The sequence below is a fragment of the Clarias gariepinus genome, chromosome 9 (genome assembly GCF_024256425.1).
Source record: "Clarias gariepinus isolate MV-2021 ecotype Netherlands chromosome 9, CGAR_prim_01v2, whole genome shotgun sequence".
In the NCBI taxonomy this organism is placed as follows: Eukaryota; Metazoa; Chordata; class Actinopteri; order Siluriformes; family Clariidae; genus Clarias; species Clarias gariepinus.
In genome coordinates, this window is record NC_071108.1 from 1,794,638 (window position 1) to 1,817,500 (window position 22,863).

The 22,863-nt window shown below is 40.1% G+C and overlaps 3 protein-coding genes across 3 annotated transcripts in view; 2 read left to right on the forward strand and 1 right to left on the reverse strand.

Annotated features, from left to right (window-relative positions):
* The first annotated feature begins 380 nt into the window (after nt 1-380).
* rhoaa (ras homolog gene family, member Aa) lies at nt 381-3,664 on the forward strand. Its single transcript, XM_053504008.1, has 5 exons — nt 381-455; nt 1,245-1,400; nt 1,483-1,603; nt 2,336-2,466; nt 2,551-3,664. The coding sequence occupies exons 2-5, from the start codon at nt 1,245-1,247 to the stop codon at nt 2,722-2,724; spliced, it is 582 nt and encodes a 193-aa protein (XP_053359983.1). The 5' UTR covers nt 381-455; the 3' UTR covers nt 2,725-3,664.
* Nucleotides 3,650-7,972, reverse strand: tpk2 (thiamin pyrophosphokinase 2). The gene is made up of 8 exons (XM_053504007.1): nt 7,796-7,972; nt 6,903-7,141; nt 5,720-5,783; nt 5,196-5,326; nt 4,778-4,896; nt 4,462-4,594; nt 4,268-4,364; nt 3,650-3,768 (listed from the first exon to the last, which is right to left on the reverse strand). The coding sequence occupies exons 1-8, from the start codon at nt 7,869-7,871 to the stop codon at nt 3,722-3,724; spliced, it is 906 nt and encodes a 301-aa protein (XP_053359982.1). The 5' UTR covers nt 7,872-7,972; the 3' UTR covers nt 3,650-3,721.
* Nucleotides 7,973-17,226: 9,254 nt separating this feature from the next.
* si:dkey-6n6.1 (uncharacterized protein LOC100170811 homolog) overlaps nt 17,227-22,863 on the forward strand; it is a 9,495-nt gene continuing 3,858 nt past the window's right edge. Inside the window, exons 1-8 of the mRNA XM_053504379.1 lie at nt 17,227-17,381; nt 18,763-18,894; nt 19,750-19,913; nt 20,012-20,561; nt 20,653-20,768; nt 21,503-21,635; nt 21,789-21,946; nt 22,221-22,360. Coding sequence (XP_053360354.1) covers nt 17,237-17,381; nt 18,763-18,894; nt 19,750-19,913; nt 20,012-20,561; nt 20,653-20,768; nt 21,503-21,635; nt 21,789-21,946; nt 22,221-22,360 — 1,538 coding nt within the window. The 5' untranslated portion in view covers nt 17,227-17,236. The remainder of the gene's footprint in view (nt 17,382-18,762; nt 18,895-19,749; nt 19,914-20,011; nt 20,562-20,652; nt 20,769-21,502; nt 21,636-21,788; nt 21,947-22,220; nt 22,361-22,863) is intronic.

The following is a 22,863-nucleotide window of genomic DNA, read 5'->3' on the forward strand; positions in this document are numbered from 1 at the left end:
TTATTAAGCTTCACCTGGTCACAGTTTATTTTAATTTTGTATTAATTTTTTAATTATCAATTTAAAATCAATTTGCCAAAACATTGAAGAATCCATTTAACCTAAAATTATACTGTCCTGTATTATATATCATATAATATACTGTATGTATTTGAGCTTCAGTAGCAGAAGAACTGCTATAGAACTATACTTTTTTTTAAATATAATATTACGTCTCTTAATTAACTCCTTAGTTAACTTTAAACAGTCTAATGAGTTATTAATGTTTTATTAGTGTTTTATTCTAATGGTTGGTTCTCACAAAAGTAAACCCCTGACCACACTTCCGGTATTCGGTCCGCTTTAGCCCATAGCTTTGTTCTGATTGGTCACAAGGAACCGGACTGCGCTGACTGGGCGGGGCTTTCGGGTCGCGAACAGGAAAAGAAAGCGGGACGACACTCGAAAGCAAAACGGTAAAAAAAATACATTCTTTTAAAACATATCATTTTTTTGTTATAAACTTCTTGGGTTGATCTCCATGAAGATTCTGAATGTAATTCCATGTAAACTACGTCCGATAAACTATCGACACATCGCAGACTTTAAAATAAAAGATTAAATGCGGTAATTAGCAAGGAAGCTACTTTGCATTATTTTATATTCCACCCGTATTTATTTAAATCCCGCCTTCTGTCATAGGATTGGTTAGTGCCTCGCGGTCCAGAGATAATCTGACCAATAGCCGTTCGGCTCTTGAGCATTTGGCCAATTCGACTGTAGAAGGCGAGAATTCTTAATACGGATGGGAAAGAAAACAGCAATGCTAATCCTGATGACGGAAACAAAGTAAAGAAACTGAGTTCTGGCGAAAACACTTAATATTTAAGCTTAATATAAGTTTATAAATGATCACATATTAATAAAACTCACTTTGATATGTCGAAACGTTCGGTTATTTTAGCTGTGGGGAGAAAAAGAGAACTTGCTGTGTTGAAACGGCAGAACAAAATTAAAGTTCCACAAAACTCATTATTTTTATGCCGACAGAAATTATATATAGTAATAAATTCTGCGTTAATTCTGTTTTATATAAGTCTAAGAAAGTTTTATAAGCGGTTAAAATCACATTTCTACACCTTTACCCTTATTTAAAAATGTCAGAATTCATGAATGATAAAAAATATTCGCTAGGTTAAAATCAGTCCCAGATTTATGTCTCAGTGTCCTGATCTGCTTTGTCCCAATTTCGCCCCGGTGTTCAGATGGCTGCCATCCGCAAGAAGCTGGTGATCGTTGGGGACGGAGCGTGCGGAAAGACCTGCCTGCTCATCGTTTTCAGTAAGGACCAGTTCCCTGAGGTATACGTCCCCACCGTGTTTGAGAATTATGTGGCAGATATCGAGGTAGACGGTAAACAGGTGAGTGTCTCACACCCTGGAGTCCACCGCTTTTACTCTGCTGCGGCACCTGCCGACTAACCCACCTGCTGTGTACGTGTAGGTGGAGCTGGCGCTGTGGGACACAGCAGGACAGGAAGACTACGACAGACTGAGGCCGCTCTCCTACCCCGACACTGACGTCATCCTCATGTGCTTCTCCATCGACAGCCCTGACAGTCTGGGTGAGAAACTACGCAACTGAACATGCGCATTATCTGGAGTTTTCACCTGGAACACACTCAAGGAACAGTCTGGTCAAGAAGCGTCTGTTTTTAATGCTTATTTGCTATTTCTAAGATTTGTGGTTAGTCCCAGTCATTAGATCTATCCAAGTTAAGCCCCGCCTCTAAGTGTGTGACTTGTAGATATTCCCAGTTGGCCTGTGTTTCTGACTCATTCTCAGATTCTGAGGTTTTAACAGGATTTTATACCCAGGGTCTGGGGTTCTGACTCTTTCTTATTCAGAATCTCTGGACTCTGACTTTTGGTTTTTCCAAGGCACTCCCAGACACTCTCTGGGGTTCTGACTCTTGGGTAGGGCTAAGTTCCTACTTAAAACTAGTCTTTTTTATATTCTGACTACCTGTTAGTCAGTTTTAGTGATTAGTACCAGTCTTCAAGTCAGATTCTTGGTTAATATTGGCTCCCAGGGTTTCAGACTCTTAGTTTGATCGTTATAGTCTTGGAGAGTTCTGGACGGCAGTCAGTAAGTCGGTGTTACGGATTCTGATTAGAGTTAAGTCAGAGCTTTTTTTAGCCTGGTCAAAGAGTTTTTAATATTTTTGCTAGTCTGGATATTTATAGTTCTGATTTTCCTTCAGTCCTTGTCATCACAGGGGGTCAGTGAATGTAGTTAGTTAGTATGATGTTAGAAGGTGAACCAAAGTTATTGCAATTTTTGTTTATCTTCACAGAGAACATTCCAGAGAAATGGACACCAGAGGTGAAGCACTTCTGTCCGAACGTTCCCATCATCCTGGTGGGAAACAAAAAGGACCTTCGGAATGACGATCACACACGGAGGGAGCTTGCCAAGATGAAACAGGTCATTAACGATCAGTGGTATACAAGCTGTAATATTAAGCTGAAATTGCGAGGCTACAGTTGAATCATTTTTCTTTGTTAACAGGAGCCTGTTAAAGCAGAAGAGGGAAGAGACATGGCCAACCGCATCAACGCCTCCGGGTACCTAGAGTGTTCTGCCAAAACTAAAGACGGCGTCAGGGATGTGTTCGAAATGGCCACCAGGGCGGCGCTGCAGGCCAAGAAACGTAACAAGAAAAACGCTTGCGCTCTCCTATAAAGGAGAATGAGGGCATAATTAGGGAGAGGGGGAGGGAGGGACAGAAATACAGGCCACAGATAGGGAGAGATGGAGAAGGGAGGAGAGTGAAAGAGAGAGAGGGCGCCCACTAAGGGTTATATAAGCACCTCGGGGTAAGTCATTTACTAAAGTACGCCAAAGGACCCAATGAAAGTGGGGTAACAATGTAAAGGGATTGAGTCGTATTCTCCCCCCCATGACACACTGTTCCCATAGCAACGTTCTCGAGCGTGAGCGCTCACATCCTTCCATCAGCTGCTCCTGAACCGCGGTGGATGGAATCCTGTGGTTTAATTCAATAAGGGAACTGCCCGTTCAAAACACACACACACACACACACACACACACACTGTAGTGGTGTTGAACACGCACACACACTCAAACGTCCACTCAGTGATTTGGAGCTGAACGGCTCCAGTGTAAAGCGCATTTATCAGTAACAATACTAACGCCTCACTCTTTCTACACTCCATTACGTACTGTAACGTTTTAGAAGCTGTTCAGGTCCCGGAACCTGCAGCTCCAGATGTGCACATCTGTCACTGTTCAGCTCGAATGACGACACGTCTCAGAGTTTTATATTAAATATATAAATATATATATATATTTTCCTTCTGGTGTTGTTAGGATATCATTGTTGTTTTTCTACTTCTTATTTGTGCTGTGTGCTTTAACAGCTATGTGACTTCCTGCTGGCTTTTTCTGTATCACTTTCATTTATTCTAAAAGAAAAAAAAAGTTTTAAGATAGTTAAAAACAAATCAGGATTTTTTTTCAGAGTTGTTTAATGCCATGTTATAAAACACAGATGATTTCTGAAGGTATTCTGTTCTGTTTTAAAATAAAAAACCTTTCATTGATCACGTAATCTTTTGTATACAAAAGCAGATAAACAAATAAACTTTGAGTAACTCTGTCACACTGTATTCATCTTTGATGTGTCTGTGTGTGTGTGTTTGAGACAGTTGTCCATGCTTTATAAGGTTCTGTGCAGCCCGGCGACAAACTCCTGATAATACGGCTCTGAAAAAAGAAATGCAAAACTATGTTAAAGACGAGACTCGCCTCGTCTCACACACTCGTAGTGTAAAGGTTAAATATACTGCTGCATGTTGAGAACCAATGATGATGTGAGCGTGCTGTAAAAGTCTGTAAAGATATTGCTAATGTGTAACGAACAGTTTTAGAGCATGTTGTTGACTGAAGCCTTATTCAGGTGGGATTGGTTTTACACTTTTAAAAAAAAAAAGGAAAAAAAAAATTTTCCTCCCTAATGTGACCTCATAACAGCAGAGCCCCTCCCTCTGCTTGTTGTTCTAACTCAGTTGTTCTCTGGAGGGGCGTGGCTCATCTGTAGCTCATTTAAATAGACACTGAAATGGTGCATTTGGAGGTGGAATGACATAAAAAAAATCACTCTCTGGGGGCATTAAGACACTCTGGGGATGGCTGTAGTAAATAGTAAGATACAGGAACTTTAAGTCCAAAAACACATGGAATGTTTTGTTAGTAAGTAACACACCTGAGTCAGGTTCGATGACGGAGTGTCTGATGAGAAAATCCAGCACCACCATGGCACAATTCGGCTTAAAATCATCGCTCGCGATCAGTTCCTTCACCTGCACGCACACACGCGCGCACACACTTATATCAAAATGTCTAGAAGAAGGACTAAGCATTCCAAAACCACATGACAAGGTAAATTATGTCCTTTACCTTGTTGATGGAGTAAAAGTAAAACTCCTGCACCTCTCCGTCTCCGATCTGAGGCGTGAAGTCGCACGGGAGCTCTAAGTCGAAGACGAGCTGGCACTCGGGGAACACGCCCTCGCCGTCCTCGTAGGTGTAGCTGAGGAGCGCAGACGCTGTTAAAGCACCGGAGAACCACAGAGAGAACCGAGCTGCATGCAACATCCACTAACTAAACCACTGACACCAAATCCACCACGCCTTTTGCCTTCGCATGCTACGCTAGCACATATGACCTCACTGACGGACATCATCGTTTTCAGAATGATAACAGAAACAGTACCTGATGGTTCCTACAGGTCGCGCTGTCTGCACCAGTGATGGAGGGATGCATGCTTCCTCTTCACACTCTTTCACCAGGGTGTGTTTAACACTGCAGCCGGCCGCTAGACCACCTGCTGCCTACACACACACACACACACACACACACACACAAGTGGTTAGGGACTGCTTTTCCCTCATGCTACAAACAACTCTGCACTCAATCATTACAACAATCTCATGATAAACTAATGCTAACGTTCCCCCAATCTCTAATGCTAATATCATTATAACATGCTAACTACAATCTCATGTTAATCTCATGCTAATATTATACAATCGTATGCTAATCTCATTCTAATACCTTATATTCGGTTAAGATGAATTTAAACATAAATTTATTTAGGGGTGTGTGTGTGCACATGTGTGTGTGTGTGTACCAGATTATCCAGTTTTCCAGGATAAGTCTGTTTAGTGTCAGATCTCCTGCCGAGCCACATGCTCAGATTCCCGTCTCCATCTCGACAGAACCCGTTAACGTGAACGCCATAGCGCTTCACTCCGAACAAACCTGCGGCGAGTCGAATTAAAAGACAAACATGAGCACACCACGCCTTAAAGTTCACGAATTAATCACAGGAACTTTATAAAATTCTGAAGTGATGTGTTTTTCTCCAAAGACACAAAAAGTGTGAAACATCTAACTAGCCAGCGTTAAACCCTTCTGTAACACTAACGTAGTAACGTCACAAAGCTAGCTGTGAGTTACAGAGCACATGTACTGCTGAGGATCTCTGTAATGTCCAGCAAGCGCCCTCTAGTGGTACAGTTTGTAAACATGTAATGTTTATTTTTCTTTAGTTTTCTCCAGTTTAAAACTGTACTGTCTTATTGTGTTAGCACTGTTGACACTGTGTGTGTGTGTGTGTGTGTGTGTGTGTGTGTAAGATGTATAGTGACATACTTGTCGCTGCTCTCTCCATGTGCATCAGTGGGGCGTCGCAAAGCCTCGGCATCACTGCATACATCTACAGATTTAAAAATATATATTTTGAGGAACATCTTCCCTTTAAAGAACACCTTAAAGTATAAAGATTATTTCACATTATGGCGATCATTTCAGATTATAATGGTAATCTTCAAATACAAGAAACAGTTTACATTTCAAAGGAGACTCCAGATTAGATTACAGAACATGCCTTGGATTATTTTAAGACTTTCAGATTATGATGAACAGTGTATATTATATAGATTATTTCAGATTATGTAGGAAATCAGAGCTGCTCCCAGTGAACCAGTCTCCATAGTTCACACTGTTGTATACTGTATATAAGGCTACAATATCTAGATTTTAACAATGTTTACAATATCTTACATATAACATTACTGTCTTACAATACAGTTATAATATCTTAAATGTGGGTACAATAGAAACTGTGCAATAACAACATTTAAACTGTGCAATATTTCCCTTGTGCAATTTGTTTGTCTGAAATGCAATTATTTATTTATTTATTTATTTTTTACTTCATATTTAGACAGTGTAATGTTCCTATTTTTTTATTTGCACAATTAATTAAACAATTAGTTTAATAAAAAACAAAGAAATTTCCCCGCTGTGGGATGAATAATGGTATATCTTATCTTATTTTATCCAAAATCTTAGATTATGTCGTGAAGACCGTTGTGTAACTGAGAGTATCTCAGATTAAACAAAAGACATGTTGTTAGTATAAAGAGAACATCTGAGATTATAAGGAACAGCATAGATTAAGAGAATCACCTGTAATTACAGAGAACTTCTCAGATTATAAATAACATCTTAGCTAATTCATGATAAATATCTCAGATTGCAGAAGTCAGTCTGGATTATGAAGAACAACATAGAATATGAGTGTTGATTTTCTTAGATTATGGAGGAAATCTTAGATTATGTCGTGAAGACCATCTCGTAACTAAGAGCATCTGAGATTAAACAAAGAACACTTCAGTTCATGAAGAAACTCTCAGATTTTAAAGGGGAATCAAAAGAAGAGCTTCAGTTATCTCAGATTAGAGGAAACGGCACAGATTACAAAAACATCAGAGATCATGAGGAACATCACGGCTCAGTTACTGAAGTAAAAAAAACACTTCACAGCTCCCACCTCATTTCTCCACCCCTTCAGACAACTAAACTCCGCCTCCTGTCTAAGCGTCTGCAGCATGACCTCCACCGCCTGTGTCCTGCGCTCATACGAGTCCAGCGCTGGGCAGAGCTCTATAGCGCCACCTACTGTACGGAACACATCTGGATAACGGCGCAGAACCGAAGCCACGTCTGGCCGGATCCAGCCCACCTGCTGACCCGCAACCTCGAATCGCAGACACTCCTTTAAACTAGAACCTGCAAAAAAACAAACAAACAAACAAACAAAAACAAACATAAATCACACACACACACACACACACACTTACTTACATCTACAGGCAGTTTAGATTCATCCACACATTTGTATTTAATGTATTTGCACAAAACATCAGAGCTCAGGACCGAACCCTGGGCCCTGCACATGTTAGGAATTAAAGCTCAATTTCTTAATTTTAGCTAAATGTTCATAAATAAACCTTTTCAATACATCCCAATATTTGTATCACATGAATTTTATTAATTTTTCACATTCTGATGCACTTTAGATCAGAAAACTGTTTTGTACAATCCTGGCACACCATTCAGGGCTCTATATTCAGGGCTCCACTGTATATTCATGGCACTTTCGGTTGGCTGATTTATTCTGCACCCCAAGGACCCTTTCGTGTGGCTTTAACAGCGCCTGTTTTAAAATAACCCACGTCCGGCTTGTATAAGTAAATCTACTCGATCTAAAGTCGTCTAAATTATGTTTGAAACAACAAACTCGAAATATTATGTTACTCTGAATGATATAAAAGCAATATACATTTTATTTTCAATCAGTCTCTGACAGAACCCGGAAGTCAGACCCGGATGTTCGATCTGCTGCGTTGCACTAAAACGTTAAAACACCACCCGGTTGCTAACCTGCTAAATGAAAGCTGTTCATGCGGCGGAGAAGCTGAAGCATTCTTTCCGACCACGACAGCAACGTCGTGCTCATCGTCAAGCGCTGTTTCTGACTCTTACACTGATTTAATGACAACAAGACACTTAATAAGCGACAGTTTTAAGCGCCAGCACTAAAAACTCCATTAACTCACTGCAGACGCCATTTACATTTCAGGCTGCAATGACATTTCAGGTCACTAGGTGGCGACAAAAACGACAAATAATACTAAGTAGTGACTTAACTTCTGAGAGATATTGAGGTACACTCTGGTGATATTGGGGCGAAAATATGGTGTGGCAATGACTTACTAAGGTGTGGGAATGAGATGTTGTATACCATGTTGTATGTTGACTTATTAAGGTGTGGTAATGAGATACTATGTTGTGGTCATGACTTACTAAGGTATGGGAATGAGATAGTATGTTGTGGTCATGACATACTAAGGTGTGGGAATGAGATAGTATGTTGTGGTCATGACTTACTAAGGTGTGGTAATGAGATACTATGTTGTGGTCATGACTTACTAAGGTGTGGTAATGAGATGTTGTGGTCATGACTTACTAAGGTGTGGTAATGAGATACTATGTTGTGGTCATGACTTACTAAGGTGTGGGAATGAGATACTATGTTGTGGTCATGACTTACTAAGGTGTGGGAATGAGATAGTATGTTGTGGCCATGACTTACTAAGGTGTGGTAATGAGATACTATGTTGTGGTCATGACTTACTAAGGTGTGGTAATGAGATACTATGTTGTGGTCATGACTTACTAAGGTGTGGTAATGAGATACTATGTTGTGGTCATGACTTACTAAGGTGTGGTAATGAGATACTATGTTGTGGTCATGACTTACTAAGGTGTGGTAATGAGATAGTATGTTGTGGTCATGACTTACTAAGGTGTGGGAATGAGATAGTATGTTGTGGTCATGACTTACTAAGGTGTGGTAATGAGATACTATGTTGTGGTCATGACTTACTAAGGTGTGGTAATGAGATGTTGTGGTCATGACTTACTAAGGTGTGGTAATGAGATACTATGTTGTGGTCATGACTTACTAAGGTGTGGTAATGAGATAGTATGTTGTGGTCATGACTTACTAAGGTGTGGTAATGAGATGTTGTGGTCATGACTTACTAAGGTGTGGTAATGAGATACTATGTTGTGGTCATGACTTACTAAGGTGTGGGAATGAGATACTATGTTGTGGTCATGACTTACTAAGGTGTGGGAATGAGATAGTATGTTGTGGCCATGACTTACTAAGGTGTGGTAATGAGATACTATGTTGTGGTCATGACTTACTAAGGTGTGGTAATGAGATACTATGTTGTGGTCATGACTTACTAAGGTGTGGTAATGAGATACTATGTTGTGGTCATGACTTACTAAGGTGTGGTAATGAGATACTATGTTGTGGTCATGACTTACTAAGGTGTGGTAATGAGATAGTATGTTGTGGTCATGACTTACTAAGGTGTGGGAATGAGATAGTATGTTGTGGTCATGACTTACTAAGGTGTGGGAATGAGATACTATGTTGTGACTGACTTACTAAGGTGTGGGAATTAGATACTATGTTGTGGTCATGACTTACTAAGGTGTGGTAATGAGATAGTATGTTGTGGCCGTGACTTACTAAGGTGTGGTAATGAGATACTATGTTGTGGTCATGACTTACTGAGGTGTGGTAATGAGATACTATGTTGTGGTCATGACTTACTAAGGTGTGGTAATGAGATACTATGTTGTGGTCATGACTTACTAAGGTGTGGGAATGAGATAGTATGTTGTGGTCGTGACTTATTAAGGTGTGGGAATGAGATACTATGTTGTGGTCATGACGTACTAAGGTATGTGAAGGAGATAATATGTCCAGAGCCCAGGCCAGGGAGCAGACAGACAGGCTAAACCAATCGTCTGCTAGCTGCATAGAGTCGTCACTCAGGGTTCATCATATTGAGACTGTGTCTGTTCCCCGAGCTAAAAACAAAAGACTCAGAAAGTCTGTTTTAGTAATTTAATTAACATAAAGACCACAAACCCAGATCATACTGAATGCACAGCCGGCACCTCTCGCATCTAAAGCAGTTATAGTTAATGAAATTATCACGGATCAGGAGTTTGATATACTCTGTTTAACAGAAACCTGGATTAAACAGGACGAGTATGTAGCTCTAAATGAAGGTAGTCCTCCTGAATACAGCTACATACACCAGCCTCGGTTAACTGGTAGAGGAGGAGGCGTTGCGACGCTCGGAAATTAGAACGTAATCAAAATTAAATTGCTTGTATTTCAAAAGTATTTCAAAAAGCATGGAAGGAGAGCATCCTGAACTATAGAAAAGCTCTTAGTGTAGCTAGATCAACATATCTCTCCACTCTTATAGAAAATAACAAAAATAATCCTAAATTTTAATTTAATGCTGTAGCCAAATTAACCAGAAATAAGACCACTGCAGAAATCTCCACAACAACATCATGCAATAGTGAGGACTTCATGAACTTTTTTAATAATAAAATTGTAAATATTAGGCATAAAATTGAAGTTTTGAAACCGAACAATGTAATTGATGCAGATGTTAATCTAGCCATGTCAGATCAGAACCTAGAATACTTTACTCCCCCTGAAGAGAATGAACTAATTTCACCCATCTCTTCTGTATTTTTTTTAAACAGATAGTACCAGCAATAATAGAACCCCTGTTGAGAATAATTAATTCTTCATTCAGCATTGGTTATGTTCCATAATCTTTAAATTAGCAGTTATTAAACCAATAATTAAGAAACCTGACCTCGACCCCTGTCAGCTGTCCAGTTACAGGCCAATATCAAACCTCCCCTTTATCTCTAAGATTCTGGAAGATAGTACCGGAGCAGCTATGCTCATATCTACATAGAAATAGCATACATGAACTGTATCAGTCAGGATTTAGGCCACAGCACAGAAACAGCACTCGTTAAAGTAGTAAATGACATCCTATTGGCCTCTGATCAGGGTTGTGTAACTATGCTTGTATTACTCGACCTCAGTGCAGCTTTTGACACCATTGATCACGCTATTCTTCTTCACAGATTAGAAAATGTAGTAGGAATTAAGGGTACAGCCCTCTCCTGGCTCAGATCCTATCTGACCCATCGTTATCAGTATGTAGACTTAAATGGTGATTATTCTGCATGTTCTCTAGTGGAGTTTGGCGTTCCGCAGGGTTCAGTTTTAGGTCCACTGCTTTTTTCCCTTTACATGCTTCCTCTGGGCAACATAATCCGTAAGCATGGTATTAGTTTTCATTGTTATGCTGACGACACACAGTTATATGTCTCAGCAAAACCTGAAGAGAAAAAACTATTGCTACTATAATTGAGCAATGTGTGCAGGACATAAGAAATTGGATGCTAATTAACTTCCTTCTGCTTAATCTGGATAAGACAAAAGTTCTAGTCATAGGACCGCATACAGCTAGGAGTAAGATTTTAGATCACTCTGTAACTTTAGATGGCCTTTCTGTTCCATCAAGTGCAACAGTGAAAGACCTTGGTGTGATTATTGATTCCAGCCTTTCATTTGAAGCTCATGTAGATAATATTACCAGGATAGCATTCTTTCACCTCAGAAATATTGCCAGGATAAGAAATGTATTGTCGCTAAACGATGCAGAAAAACTAGTTCATGCTTTTATCACCTCTAGGTTGGACTATTGTAATGCCTTACTGTCTGGTTGTTCATATAGATGCATAAATAAGCTTCAGCTAGTCCAGAATGCAGCAGCGAGAGTCCTTACTAAAACCAGATATGATCTGGTATGAGCACATCACCCCTATCTTATCTTCACTGCATTGGCTCCCCGTGAAATTTCGCATTGATTTTAAAATACTACTCTTGACATATAAAGCATTAAATGGTCTCGCGCCGCAGTACCTGAGCGAACTGCTAGTGTCTTACGAACCGCCACGCCTACTTCGATCATAGGATGCAGGCTGCTTGTCAGTACCGCGTATTATGAAAAATACAGCTGGGGGCAGAGCTTTTTCTTACAAAGCCCCAAAATTATGGAATAGTCTTCGAAATAGTGTTCGGGACTCAGACACAGTCTCAGTGTTTAAGTCCAGGCTAAAAACCTATTTATTTAGCCGAGCATTTTTATAAATAGATTAGCTTTAGGTAAAGGAGCAGATCTGGGGGACTCATGGACGTAGAGTATTATGGTGAACTGGTATGTTTGGATGCTGTCTTCCTCACTCTCATTGATCACTCAGGTTTGCTGACGGTGAGGTGATTGTTTGCTTTACATCTCAGTTCCCCCTCATGTTTGTGTTGTCTCCCTTTTAGTTATGATGTCATAGTTAGTCCTGCCGGAGTCTCTGCTTGCACTCTGAACTGGATATTAACATCAATTAACATCAGCTATTATAGCTGAACTGCCTCCCACCCTACACACTGTATAAATGCAGATCATTTACTGCTTTCTGTTTCACCCAGATGAGGATGGGTTCCCTGTTGAGTCTGGTTCCTCACAAGGTTTCTTCCTATTACCATCTCAGGGAGTTTTTCCTTGCCACTGTCGCCCTCGGCTTGCTCACCAGGGACAAACTGACCATTTTGATTCATACAAATTCACATTTCATACAAACTTAAATAATTTTTTTGATTGTGTAAAGCTGCTTTGCGGCAATGAAAATTGCTAAAAGCGCTATACAAATAAAATTTAATTGAATTGAATTGAACTTACAAAGGTGTGGATATGAGATACTTGTTGTGGCCATGACTTACTAAGGTGTGGTGACAAGATAGTATGTTGTGCCCAGGAATTACTAAGGCATGATAACAAAAAAATATGTTGTGACCATGATTTAGTAAAGCAAGGGAACTAAATATTATAATGTGTGGCCCCATGATACAATGTCTTGGCCACAACTTAATAACCTCATAGCATTTAGCCTCTTGTAAACTACAGACCAATTTAAACTGATTTTATTAGTATAGATGGATAATTACCTTTATTTATTCACTGACACACAGCATAACTCCAAAACAACATAGTATCTCATTCCCACAGCTTAGTAAGTCATGGCCGCCAGTGACTGGAGATAATTTTGGACTCACCCCCATATTATTAATATTATTATCACTACTACTACTACTATTACTACTACTACGACTACTACTACTAATAATAATAATAAGTATATATGAGCTAAGCTTGAGGTTGCACCAGCGTCTCGTCCACAATCTGCACTGTTTACACTGGCTGTGAGCTAAACTGTATTTCTGACATGTCTGGCTCCACCAAGGATATATGTGTCTGTGTGTCAATATACTCTATGTTTATGTGTGTGGGTAGATCCACCTTGGAGACAGTGATTCGCACTTGGTCATGAACAAAATAGACAAACAGCATGGTGTAATGTGTGATGTGAGGGGTCACCTGCACTCGGCCCAAACACATCCTAAAGTGCAACTAGATAGTTATAAATGTCCCAGCGCTGCCTATTATGGTACTTTTTGAGAATGCGTTAAAGACAGACAGACAGGAAACAGCCGCAGACTGTCTGCGTGTTTAAAAACGCCTCCTAGTTCCCTGTTTAGTTCTTTTATTTTGGAATTGAACAACAGGAAGTGAAGCTGGTGGCTAATTGGAACTATTAGAGCAAACAGCTGGCTAATATGAGCGGACTCATCATGTGGGAGCAAATAGTGTAGCGTGTTGGAAAACATCGTAAACTGTTACTGCTGTTAGAGCTGAAAACTATCGTAAACCTGAAAAAAAAAAATCAGGGATATAAAATACAGACTAAAGAAGAAAAGTGAAAATTGTCAACCACTACACCATGGAGCATTCAAATCTACTAAGAGTCTAAAATATTGCCAATGTATCACTGCCTGATTAGTGCTAGCTGTAACGATTACGTTTAACTGAACACAAAATGACTTCAACATTCATTAATCAGCAGCATCGAGAACAGCACCTGATCCAGCACTCATTTTACACTTTATTATTATTATTATTATTACTATCATTATTATTATTATTATTAATATACACTAGTTACCAGTTACCCATGAAAATAATAATAATGTGTGTGTGTGTGTGTGCGGATGTAATCTATTTGCTCACGTATTTAGTTAATTTAACACCCTCTCTGCTGTAAAGAGAACGAGTCTTCATAGTGAAGGAGATTCTGATCGAGCGCTCATCTGCTACACCTTACATAGACACTTTTACCTAACGCACCATTTCTACATCAGATATTTCCCTCTTCCAGATCAGCCATGTCTCTGATTAACAAACCTTTCCTCTGATGTCATCTGTTACATGTTAAATTTTGTCTTCAAATGGCGTTCCATAGTTTATGTGAGTGTGTATGAGTGTGTATGAGTGTACAGTATTTCACTGGGACAGGTTGTAGTTACATCAAACATTCAGACGGGGGCGCTGCACTTAACCCTGTTCCTCAAAATCAAGCTGAGATAACGCCGGAAACATGTGCTGAGGTCAGAATTCAGAACTGACATCCAGAACCTGATTCAGATAAACTCCGCCCACTAACACGTAACACTTTGATGACTTCTAAACTTAGAGGTCTGAGGTTATAACACTTATGTTGGAATTATAGTAGCGTACTGTTCTGTATGTCTGAGTGCCTCTTACAGTATATGAGTACGTATATATAAATATGAATACACACTAAAGTACAGTTAGGCCCTAACGGCTGAGTGCACCAGGAGGAAGCGTCTTTACTCCATCCGGCAATATTTATGTAAATCAGACTGTGGTTTGCTCAGAGAGACACTGTTTTCAGACAGGAATTTCACACACACACACACACACACAGAGCTGCCTTTCACTGCCATGTGAGTGTCTGTGTTAGTGAGAACACACTCCACCGTCATGATCACACTGCAGCTCTGTGGAACGCTCGCTTCTGATTGGTCCGTCAGATCAGACACGGTCGTAGACTTCAAAGGAAGTTCACCTCGTCTGACTTCACCACTAAAATAGTTTTATGAACATAAAATGGAACACTAGATTAGCTCCGGGCTATTTTTAATTATGCTTTGAAATTTTTTTCTAATGTTTAGCTACTGCAGTGGTGCCTCTGACTGTAGCTTATTGATTTATTATGTTAATCTTTTATAGGGAAATAATAACTACCCAACACATTTATTAGCTTTTCCAGAGCAATGTAAAAAAAATGTTGTATAGGGGGAAACATATAAATTATATAAATTTTTTTATACAACATGTATATTTTTATATTGCTTATTTTATAATAAAAATAATAATATTTAAAAAAAATGTAATATTTCACCACAAACAATATTTATTTAGTGTAATTTGTGATAAATAATTTGTTATTTGTACATTGACAAACCCCTGCAAAATAAATGTGCCATAAAATAATCATTTTTGGGGGATTTGTATTAATCGTCTCGACGGCTGTCACGTGTCTAGGGTTAATTATAATAGTAATAATATATTTGATAATAATAAACCTTTGAATGCATGTCCTAATATAATATTTGATAGAGATTATGTAGGGGGGCAATCCGTGGCAGGGGGGCATTTTAGCGAATAACACGTGTTTGTGACAGCGGTAAAGTTAGTTTGATATTCGCAAATTCAATAGCTGCGTAAATAAACCCGCCATTAAAGATACCCACACACATATATATATATATATATATATATATATATATATATATATATATTTCCTCTTTACATTGTGTTTAAGCTCCATCCGCTTTAAATTATACATGTTTTAAAGCATAAACACCATTATTCTCTATGGCGATACGAATGATTTAGGGATCATCGCAAAAAGCCGCAAAGCAACAAAAAGCGTAGAACGATCTTGATCTTCCCTTCTGTTCAGCGCCTGAAGGATCAAAAAGCTACTTTGTTGCCACACTGGAAACGAGAAATGCCAGACTAGTACTGACCGATAAAATATTAATGTTTTACAAAAATACAGAAACACCAGAATACACATAGGAATAAATGAAATGACATATATAATACCGAATGTTTCCTTATATATTGTTCCTCTGGAATTAACATGCCGACATTAAACCGTTATTGTTGCACAATGGTTCCACTTTTTCTCTGATGTTATTTTAATTCACTTGTATTAATGATCCATTTCTCTGCGTGTGATTGTTTAGTTTCGAGTGATCTTTATTGTAGGCTATATAAAGAAAAGCATGAATTATAATAGGTACTTTCCTATTATTTTCCACTAATTCCCTCCCGTTCATTGCGCCCCACCTGTCATGTCTGTATTCACCACTAGGGGGGCGCCACACCCTTTGAGAACCACTGCTGTAGATAATCTGTTTCAGAATTTCCAACACTATTATTATTATATTTTTGCATATAAAACCAAACAAAAGATTTAGAAAAGACATGTAAATGAGGTAAAACATTTAAATAAATAGACAATAAACTTCACTTAAGCTTAATTTATGATTCCTCTGGTCACCAGCTGCTTTAAAAACTAAACTGAAAGCGACTCCTTTTACTTCTTGCTATCGTCATTATAACATTCTTGAGACCCATGGAGCTGCGTCTTTACTGAATCTTGCACAAGATGCAAAAAACCCACATATGAAAACGTAAACTCGGTTCGTTTGGCGGCAAGTTTTGAACGGCTCCCAGACGTACGCGCGACTTAGTCGACGTTCGGTTCGGGTCGATCACTTGTATACCGAAGATGCTTCATATGCCGAGACAAAATTTTAATTCTTTATCGGGAAGTTTGCATACAGAGGGACCACTGTAATAGTTTATTTTATAGAGCTCTATGCTCTAGCTAGTTATTTATGATTAGCTAATGTGGTCTCTTAGTATCATGTAGCTAGCATATTTTAGTAACATGCTGCGTAAGCTAAGCTTTTGACATGGGGATGTTAAGCGAAGTGTTATATATCTTATAAAATGCCATTTTACATGTTTTTTAAAAATCATTATTAAATACCAGCAGGTACTTTTGAGTCAGTGTTGTAGTATTTAGCTTCTGTTCTTACAGATCTCAACTTTACACCAATCAGAATTCAGGATTAGAAAACAACTTTATGCTACAGGAAGCCTGTTTCTGTAATAACCTCGGCCACAGGTACGCACGGACTCGCTGTCTGACTGAGCTTATAGTGTGTGTGTGTGTGTGTGTGTGTGTGGGTGGATGGGTTTGGGGGCTGATTGGAGCGGTGGGGTTTAAGGACGAATGAAAGAGTGGTTTTGTTAAATATGTCCTCCCCATCACACCGCCCCCCCCCCCCCCCCCCACACACACACACACACACACTCTCTCCCTGGTTCTCTCTCTCTCTCTCTCTCTCTCTTACCCAACAGGCTGAGAGTATAAGAAGCTCGCTCACACACACACTCCTAAGCACTTAAGTAATACACACACATCATGTATCTGAATTTATTCTACACGTGTGTGTATCTGTCTGTGTGTCTAAACGTCACACACGGCCTACGAGCGAGCCGAAGGGATGAGAGACAGACGAGTCGAGCCGTGGCAGCAACAGCTGGATTTAAAACACCTGGACATGCAGGTGAGTTCTCCTGATGTTACCTGAGTCTCGCCTCACACACAAGGGTGTTGGTGTAGCAGATTACAGAGTGATAGACCGCGTTTTTGCAAATTCTGAAACACAGGGTTAACTTGGTTATATAAAACACAATATTTTCAATTGATATAACTTGTATGGATTGTTTGGTATTGTTTTCCAGTCTGCATACTTTTATACACACACACACACAGAGCACAGAGGAGGTGTGATGACATCAGAGACATTTCACCTGTTGATGGAGATTCAGATCATTTGTCTCATTAAATAACGAATCTTTAAATCCCAAATCTCACAAAGATACATTTTAATTTTTTTTTAAAGTAAAAGTGTCTGACATTGTTTGTCCTTGCCCCTCCATAGCTTAAATTACTGCATTATTAATTACTAGCAGAAGTACCTGTTGTTGATATGAAGAGTTTGTAGAAATAGTTAAAAGACAAATACACTCCCTGTTCGGTAATCGGAGAGTGAATCACACATGAGAAATGGAAAAAGTAGATCAAAGGATAAAGATGAAGTTTTGTCTTAAAACCACTCCAGCGTGTTAAAATTCACTTATACCACTTCAGCGCTGTTATTTCAGCCAAAGTGAAAATATGAACTAATCCCAGTCAAAATATTCACTTTATCTTCTCTAATTAATATCTATTGGTGCAGGTGTTTGTTTACATTGAGACAGTAGCGCATTAGTAGATTATTTTACAGTAGATTATTAAATCCCACACATAACTGTTCATAACATCACTTTTACTCCACATTTAGATTCACTGATGGTGCAGATTAAACTTCAGGCAGAGATCTAAGGACTGCAGGAGATTCAGACAATCCTGTCTAGACAGTTTTGTGTGATACTGAGATAAACAGACAGACAGACAGAAAAAGACTGGTTTCTGATCCTCCAATATATTAAACATAGAGATAAAAAAAAAAAAAAAACGAATTCTGACCAATGTACAGACAAAACCTTTCTTTTATTAATTATTATTTAATTATTAGCACATGACATTTGGTCCACATGCTCAAATGTTTACATGAATGTAAAAAAGGCACAGACGAACTCCATCAAACCCTTATCTATGGCTGAGTTGGCTTCAATTTCCGGTACACTGTGCCCAAGCCCTCAGAGAGGGATGTGATATGGAATCATGGTTATGTAATACTATTACGGTTATAAATACATTCCCATATGTCACGGTTCTAACGTTCACCTGGAAGATTTAACACAGAGACACTCAGCACTAACACACTCATGATCTCAGTAAACATTAGTGAAGATTTTGAAATCAGAATGTTTTGAATATTTAGCCTGTATAATTATGATGTGTGTGTGTGTGTGTGTGTGTGTGTGTGTGTGTGTTGTCAGCACCTAGCACTCAGTGCCTAGTGAATGGGATCCTTCTCTTTGAGGGAGCTCAGTGGTCTTCTGATGCGTGTAACATGTGCCAGTGTAGAAGTGGTGCGGTTCTGTGCCAAGGACCGTCCTGCCAGAATACAGGTACACACACATACACACACACACACACACACACACATACATTCCAGTATGAGGTAGAGAAATTCTTGCATTGAACAGCCCCCAGGGAGTAAATCATTCCTCATGCTACCAGAAACACTCTCTCACACTCTGAGTCCTGGAACATGTCCACTCCGTTAGGTGGGAATGAAACCCTCCATAGATGTGATCCTCTGGTGGTTCAGTACATTCAGGTGGTCAGCTGACGTCATTTTATTGCCCCATAACGTTACTGAGTCTAGACCGGAGTAACTGATCAACCCCAGATCATAACACTGTCTCCAGAGGCTTGTACAGTGGACACTATGCATGATGGGAGCATCGCTTCATGTCCTGCTCTTCTCACCCTGACACGCCCATCACTCTGGAATAGGGTCAGTCTGGACTCATCAGGTCACATGACCTTCCTCCATCACTCCAAAGTCCAGTCTTTATGATCCCTAACAAACTTTTTTACTGATGAGTCTCAGCGATAAGTCCTGTGAGTTCTCATCAATTGTGTGTGTGTGTGTGTGTGTGTGTGTATGTAAATGCTCTTACTGTCACTAATAAACACTGCTCTGGTATCTACTGGACTGTTTTTTAACCATGCAACTTCACCAATCGTTTAAATGATCTCCTATCACACTCATTCTTATGACTATGGTCTTGTTTAATTAGACAAAATCCAGACTTTTTTTAAAAGAACTTTATGTTTTTTGCCACAGAAAATGTATAATTCTACATGATTGTCCAGATGTGTTTTAAACGTTATTAGTTTTTCTAAAAGTTCTGCTTGATTTTGATGACACACCGCTTTTTAATGTTAAATTGATTTGCTTTTTTTGGGGGGTTAAGACACCAGACACCAGATAGCAGCCCAAAGAGTGAAGCCGGAGAAAATGATCGGGCAGAAGAAAGTCGATCCACAGTCTGGAAGGAGGAGAGCGTCGCAGGGAAAGATCACCCAGGAGGTCAAGCCCAAGACAAAGACAGAACCGAGACGGGATAAAGTTGTGAATGTGTGATGCGTGAATAATTACAGTCCTGAATAATAATAATGATAATGGTGATGATGCTCTTAATCCCTTTCCATGATCTCCTCATGTTGTTTCCACAGCTTCCATCTGCACAGAAGAAGCATCATCCACCATCATCACCACCATCATCACCTCCACCCAGGATAAAATCACAAGCCCCTGAGCTGGGAATTGCAGCACGTTTACCTCTGGCCCCTTCCCCTGACAGGCTCCCAGACCTGTTTGATTATGATGACCACGATGATGAAGACCAGGCTGATAGTGACCCTGATGAGGATGACGACGACGACCCGCAGTTTCATAACGATCGCACCAGGGGTTCACCCGTCAGCAGAAGCCCTGCGCCTTCCAACCGGAAACCGGCGATACCCGTACAGCAAAGACCCCGCCCTCCTCCTACAAAAACCCCCAAAGTTTTGGCACCCAGTGGAGGTCCGGTTAGAGGAAGAGCGGGCGGAGCCAGTGTTGTGGGCCATCCAGTGAGCCGTCCTGTGAGCCGTCCCTCCACTTATATGACGTCACTCCCGGCGGGATGTCTGCTGTCTGATGCTCTGATTGCATGTGGCAGCACCGGACTGACCAGCATGCCTCTCATCAAAGATGCTGGCATCCGAACACTTTACCTGGCAGGTGAGCTGACACACACACACACACACACACACACAAAGCTGGATAGACAGTAAGATCTTGTTTTTGACACACACACCTGTCTGTCTGTCAGATAATAAGATCAGTAAGATCCCGGTGCGAGCGCTGCACGGCCTGCCCAACCTCCAGTGGCTCGACTTGAGCAAGAACAAACTGGACGACACCTCACTGGGGTTGAATGTGTTCCGGGTGAGAACACACACACACACACACACACACACACACACACACACATAGACTTTTGTCAAAATTTTATTTTTATTTTAGTAAATGAAACTGGAATAGTTTTTAACCAAACCAAACATTGATTGATTTCCCACAACAGCGTGTCCCCGAGTCTTTTCTTCTTCTATAGACTAATAGATCAATAGATACTTTATTGTAAACAATAAAACAAACAGCAGCTATCTAATTAGCATATTAGCTTCAGAAATGAGTGCTGTTATAGAACACTAACCTCACACCTCCTGACCAATCAGAATCCAGGATTTAGAAGTGCTGTGATGTGATATAGCTGTAGGACACGCTCAGACTCTGACGCGCCTATTTATAATATTTATAACACGTGTGTGATGGTCGTCGCTCGGGTCCGTGAACCCCAGATCGCTCTAAAACCTCACACTGTGTCGACGGCCTACAGCTTCACGTCTTACAAGTTTCAGAAGAAGGTTTGTCATAAACACAAACTCCGGTATGAATATCGAGCCGGTGTGATGTGTGTTTGTAGGGACGCGCTTCAGGTCTTCACTTGCAGCTGAATTCTCACTTCATCGTTAAGAGTAAATGGGAAAAGTTTCAGCGTCGACAAACACCATGATGTCGAGTTCTCTTTCTCATACACGTGTTACGAATTCAGTCTCCATCAAGGCTGAGAGACACGACAATGTGCGAGTTTGTGACGTGTGTGTGTGTGTTTTTTTAAGAATCTGACCAAATTGCGCCGCCTGAATCTGGACGGGAACAATCTGACCAAAATCCCCCCGCTGCCGCCGTCACTGCTGGAGCTGAAGATCAACGACAACAAACTGAGCGGACTCACACCTTACAGCCTTAAAGGTACACACACACACACACACACACACAGTGTTCAGCTGGTGTGAGGTTAAAAGGACATCAGTTAGATTCTTGGCCGAGAGTAAGATGGACTCTGTGTTTATTAAACCCTCGCTCAGTGGGACGGGAATGTGGTTTGGACGTTTGCTCTCGCAGGTTTGTCCCAGCTGCTGACGCTGGAGCTGGAGGACAACCATTTCCATGATGGGAACGTTTCCCCGCTGGCCTTCAGACCCCTCAAGAAACTCATTTACCTCCGACTGGACGATAACGACTTCAGAGCCATTCCCTCTGGTCTGCCGGCGTCACTGAAGGTCATTACATCATCCTTACCATCATCATCATCATCATATTATTATTATTATTATTATTATTATTATTCATAACTAGTTCCTCATACCTTGAATAATCTTTATGTCCAGAACAGCAGGCATTTTAATTGTTCATCCCAAAGGCTAAAACTCACAGAACTCACTCTCACAACACTTCTAAAGCTAGTTAGTCTCATTGTGGGACATTTGGCGAAATAAGTCCTAGGATATATATATACGTGTGTGTATGTGTGTGTGTGTGTGTGTGTGTGTGTAGGAGCTGCATCTGTCAGACAACAGGATCGAAGTGGTTCATGCTGGACTCCTGAATAAGACAGTGAACCTGCGGATCTTAAATCTGAGCCATAATAAAATCCGAGAGGACCGGATCGCACCGAGAGCCTGGATACACCTACGGTCAGTCACTTCCTTTTTTACTGACCGAGGGTTTGTTGGAGCAGGTGTGAATGGGATCGTTGAAATGCAAGGCATTATCAGATAATGATCTGGCATGGATTCCTGCCTGATCCAGCTCTTACACGCATTTATATAAATTAAATACGTGAAGCTTATCAGATCAGGAGTTAGCTAAAGGGTTGGAGTGATGTGAAGAACATAAGCTCTGTAAACGATCTAATTCAGACATTCCAAGACTCCAATGCCACAGGGCCACGAAATCCCAAATCTTTAATTCCAAGTCACAACACACGAAACTAAGCTTAATGAAGTATAACGTGTTATTTAAATTCCAAAGCTTTATTTTATTTGCATTTTTAAACATAATGTTATTATTAAAAGTTTTGTTAATTTTTACCTTTTTAATTTTACATTTTAGAAAGGTACTTATTGATTGTAAATGGCCTGTAGTACCCTCACGGGTCACTAGGGGGCCACAGCACTCAGATGATACACAGAGAATC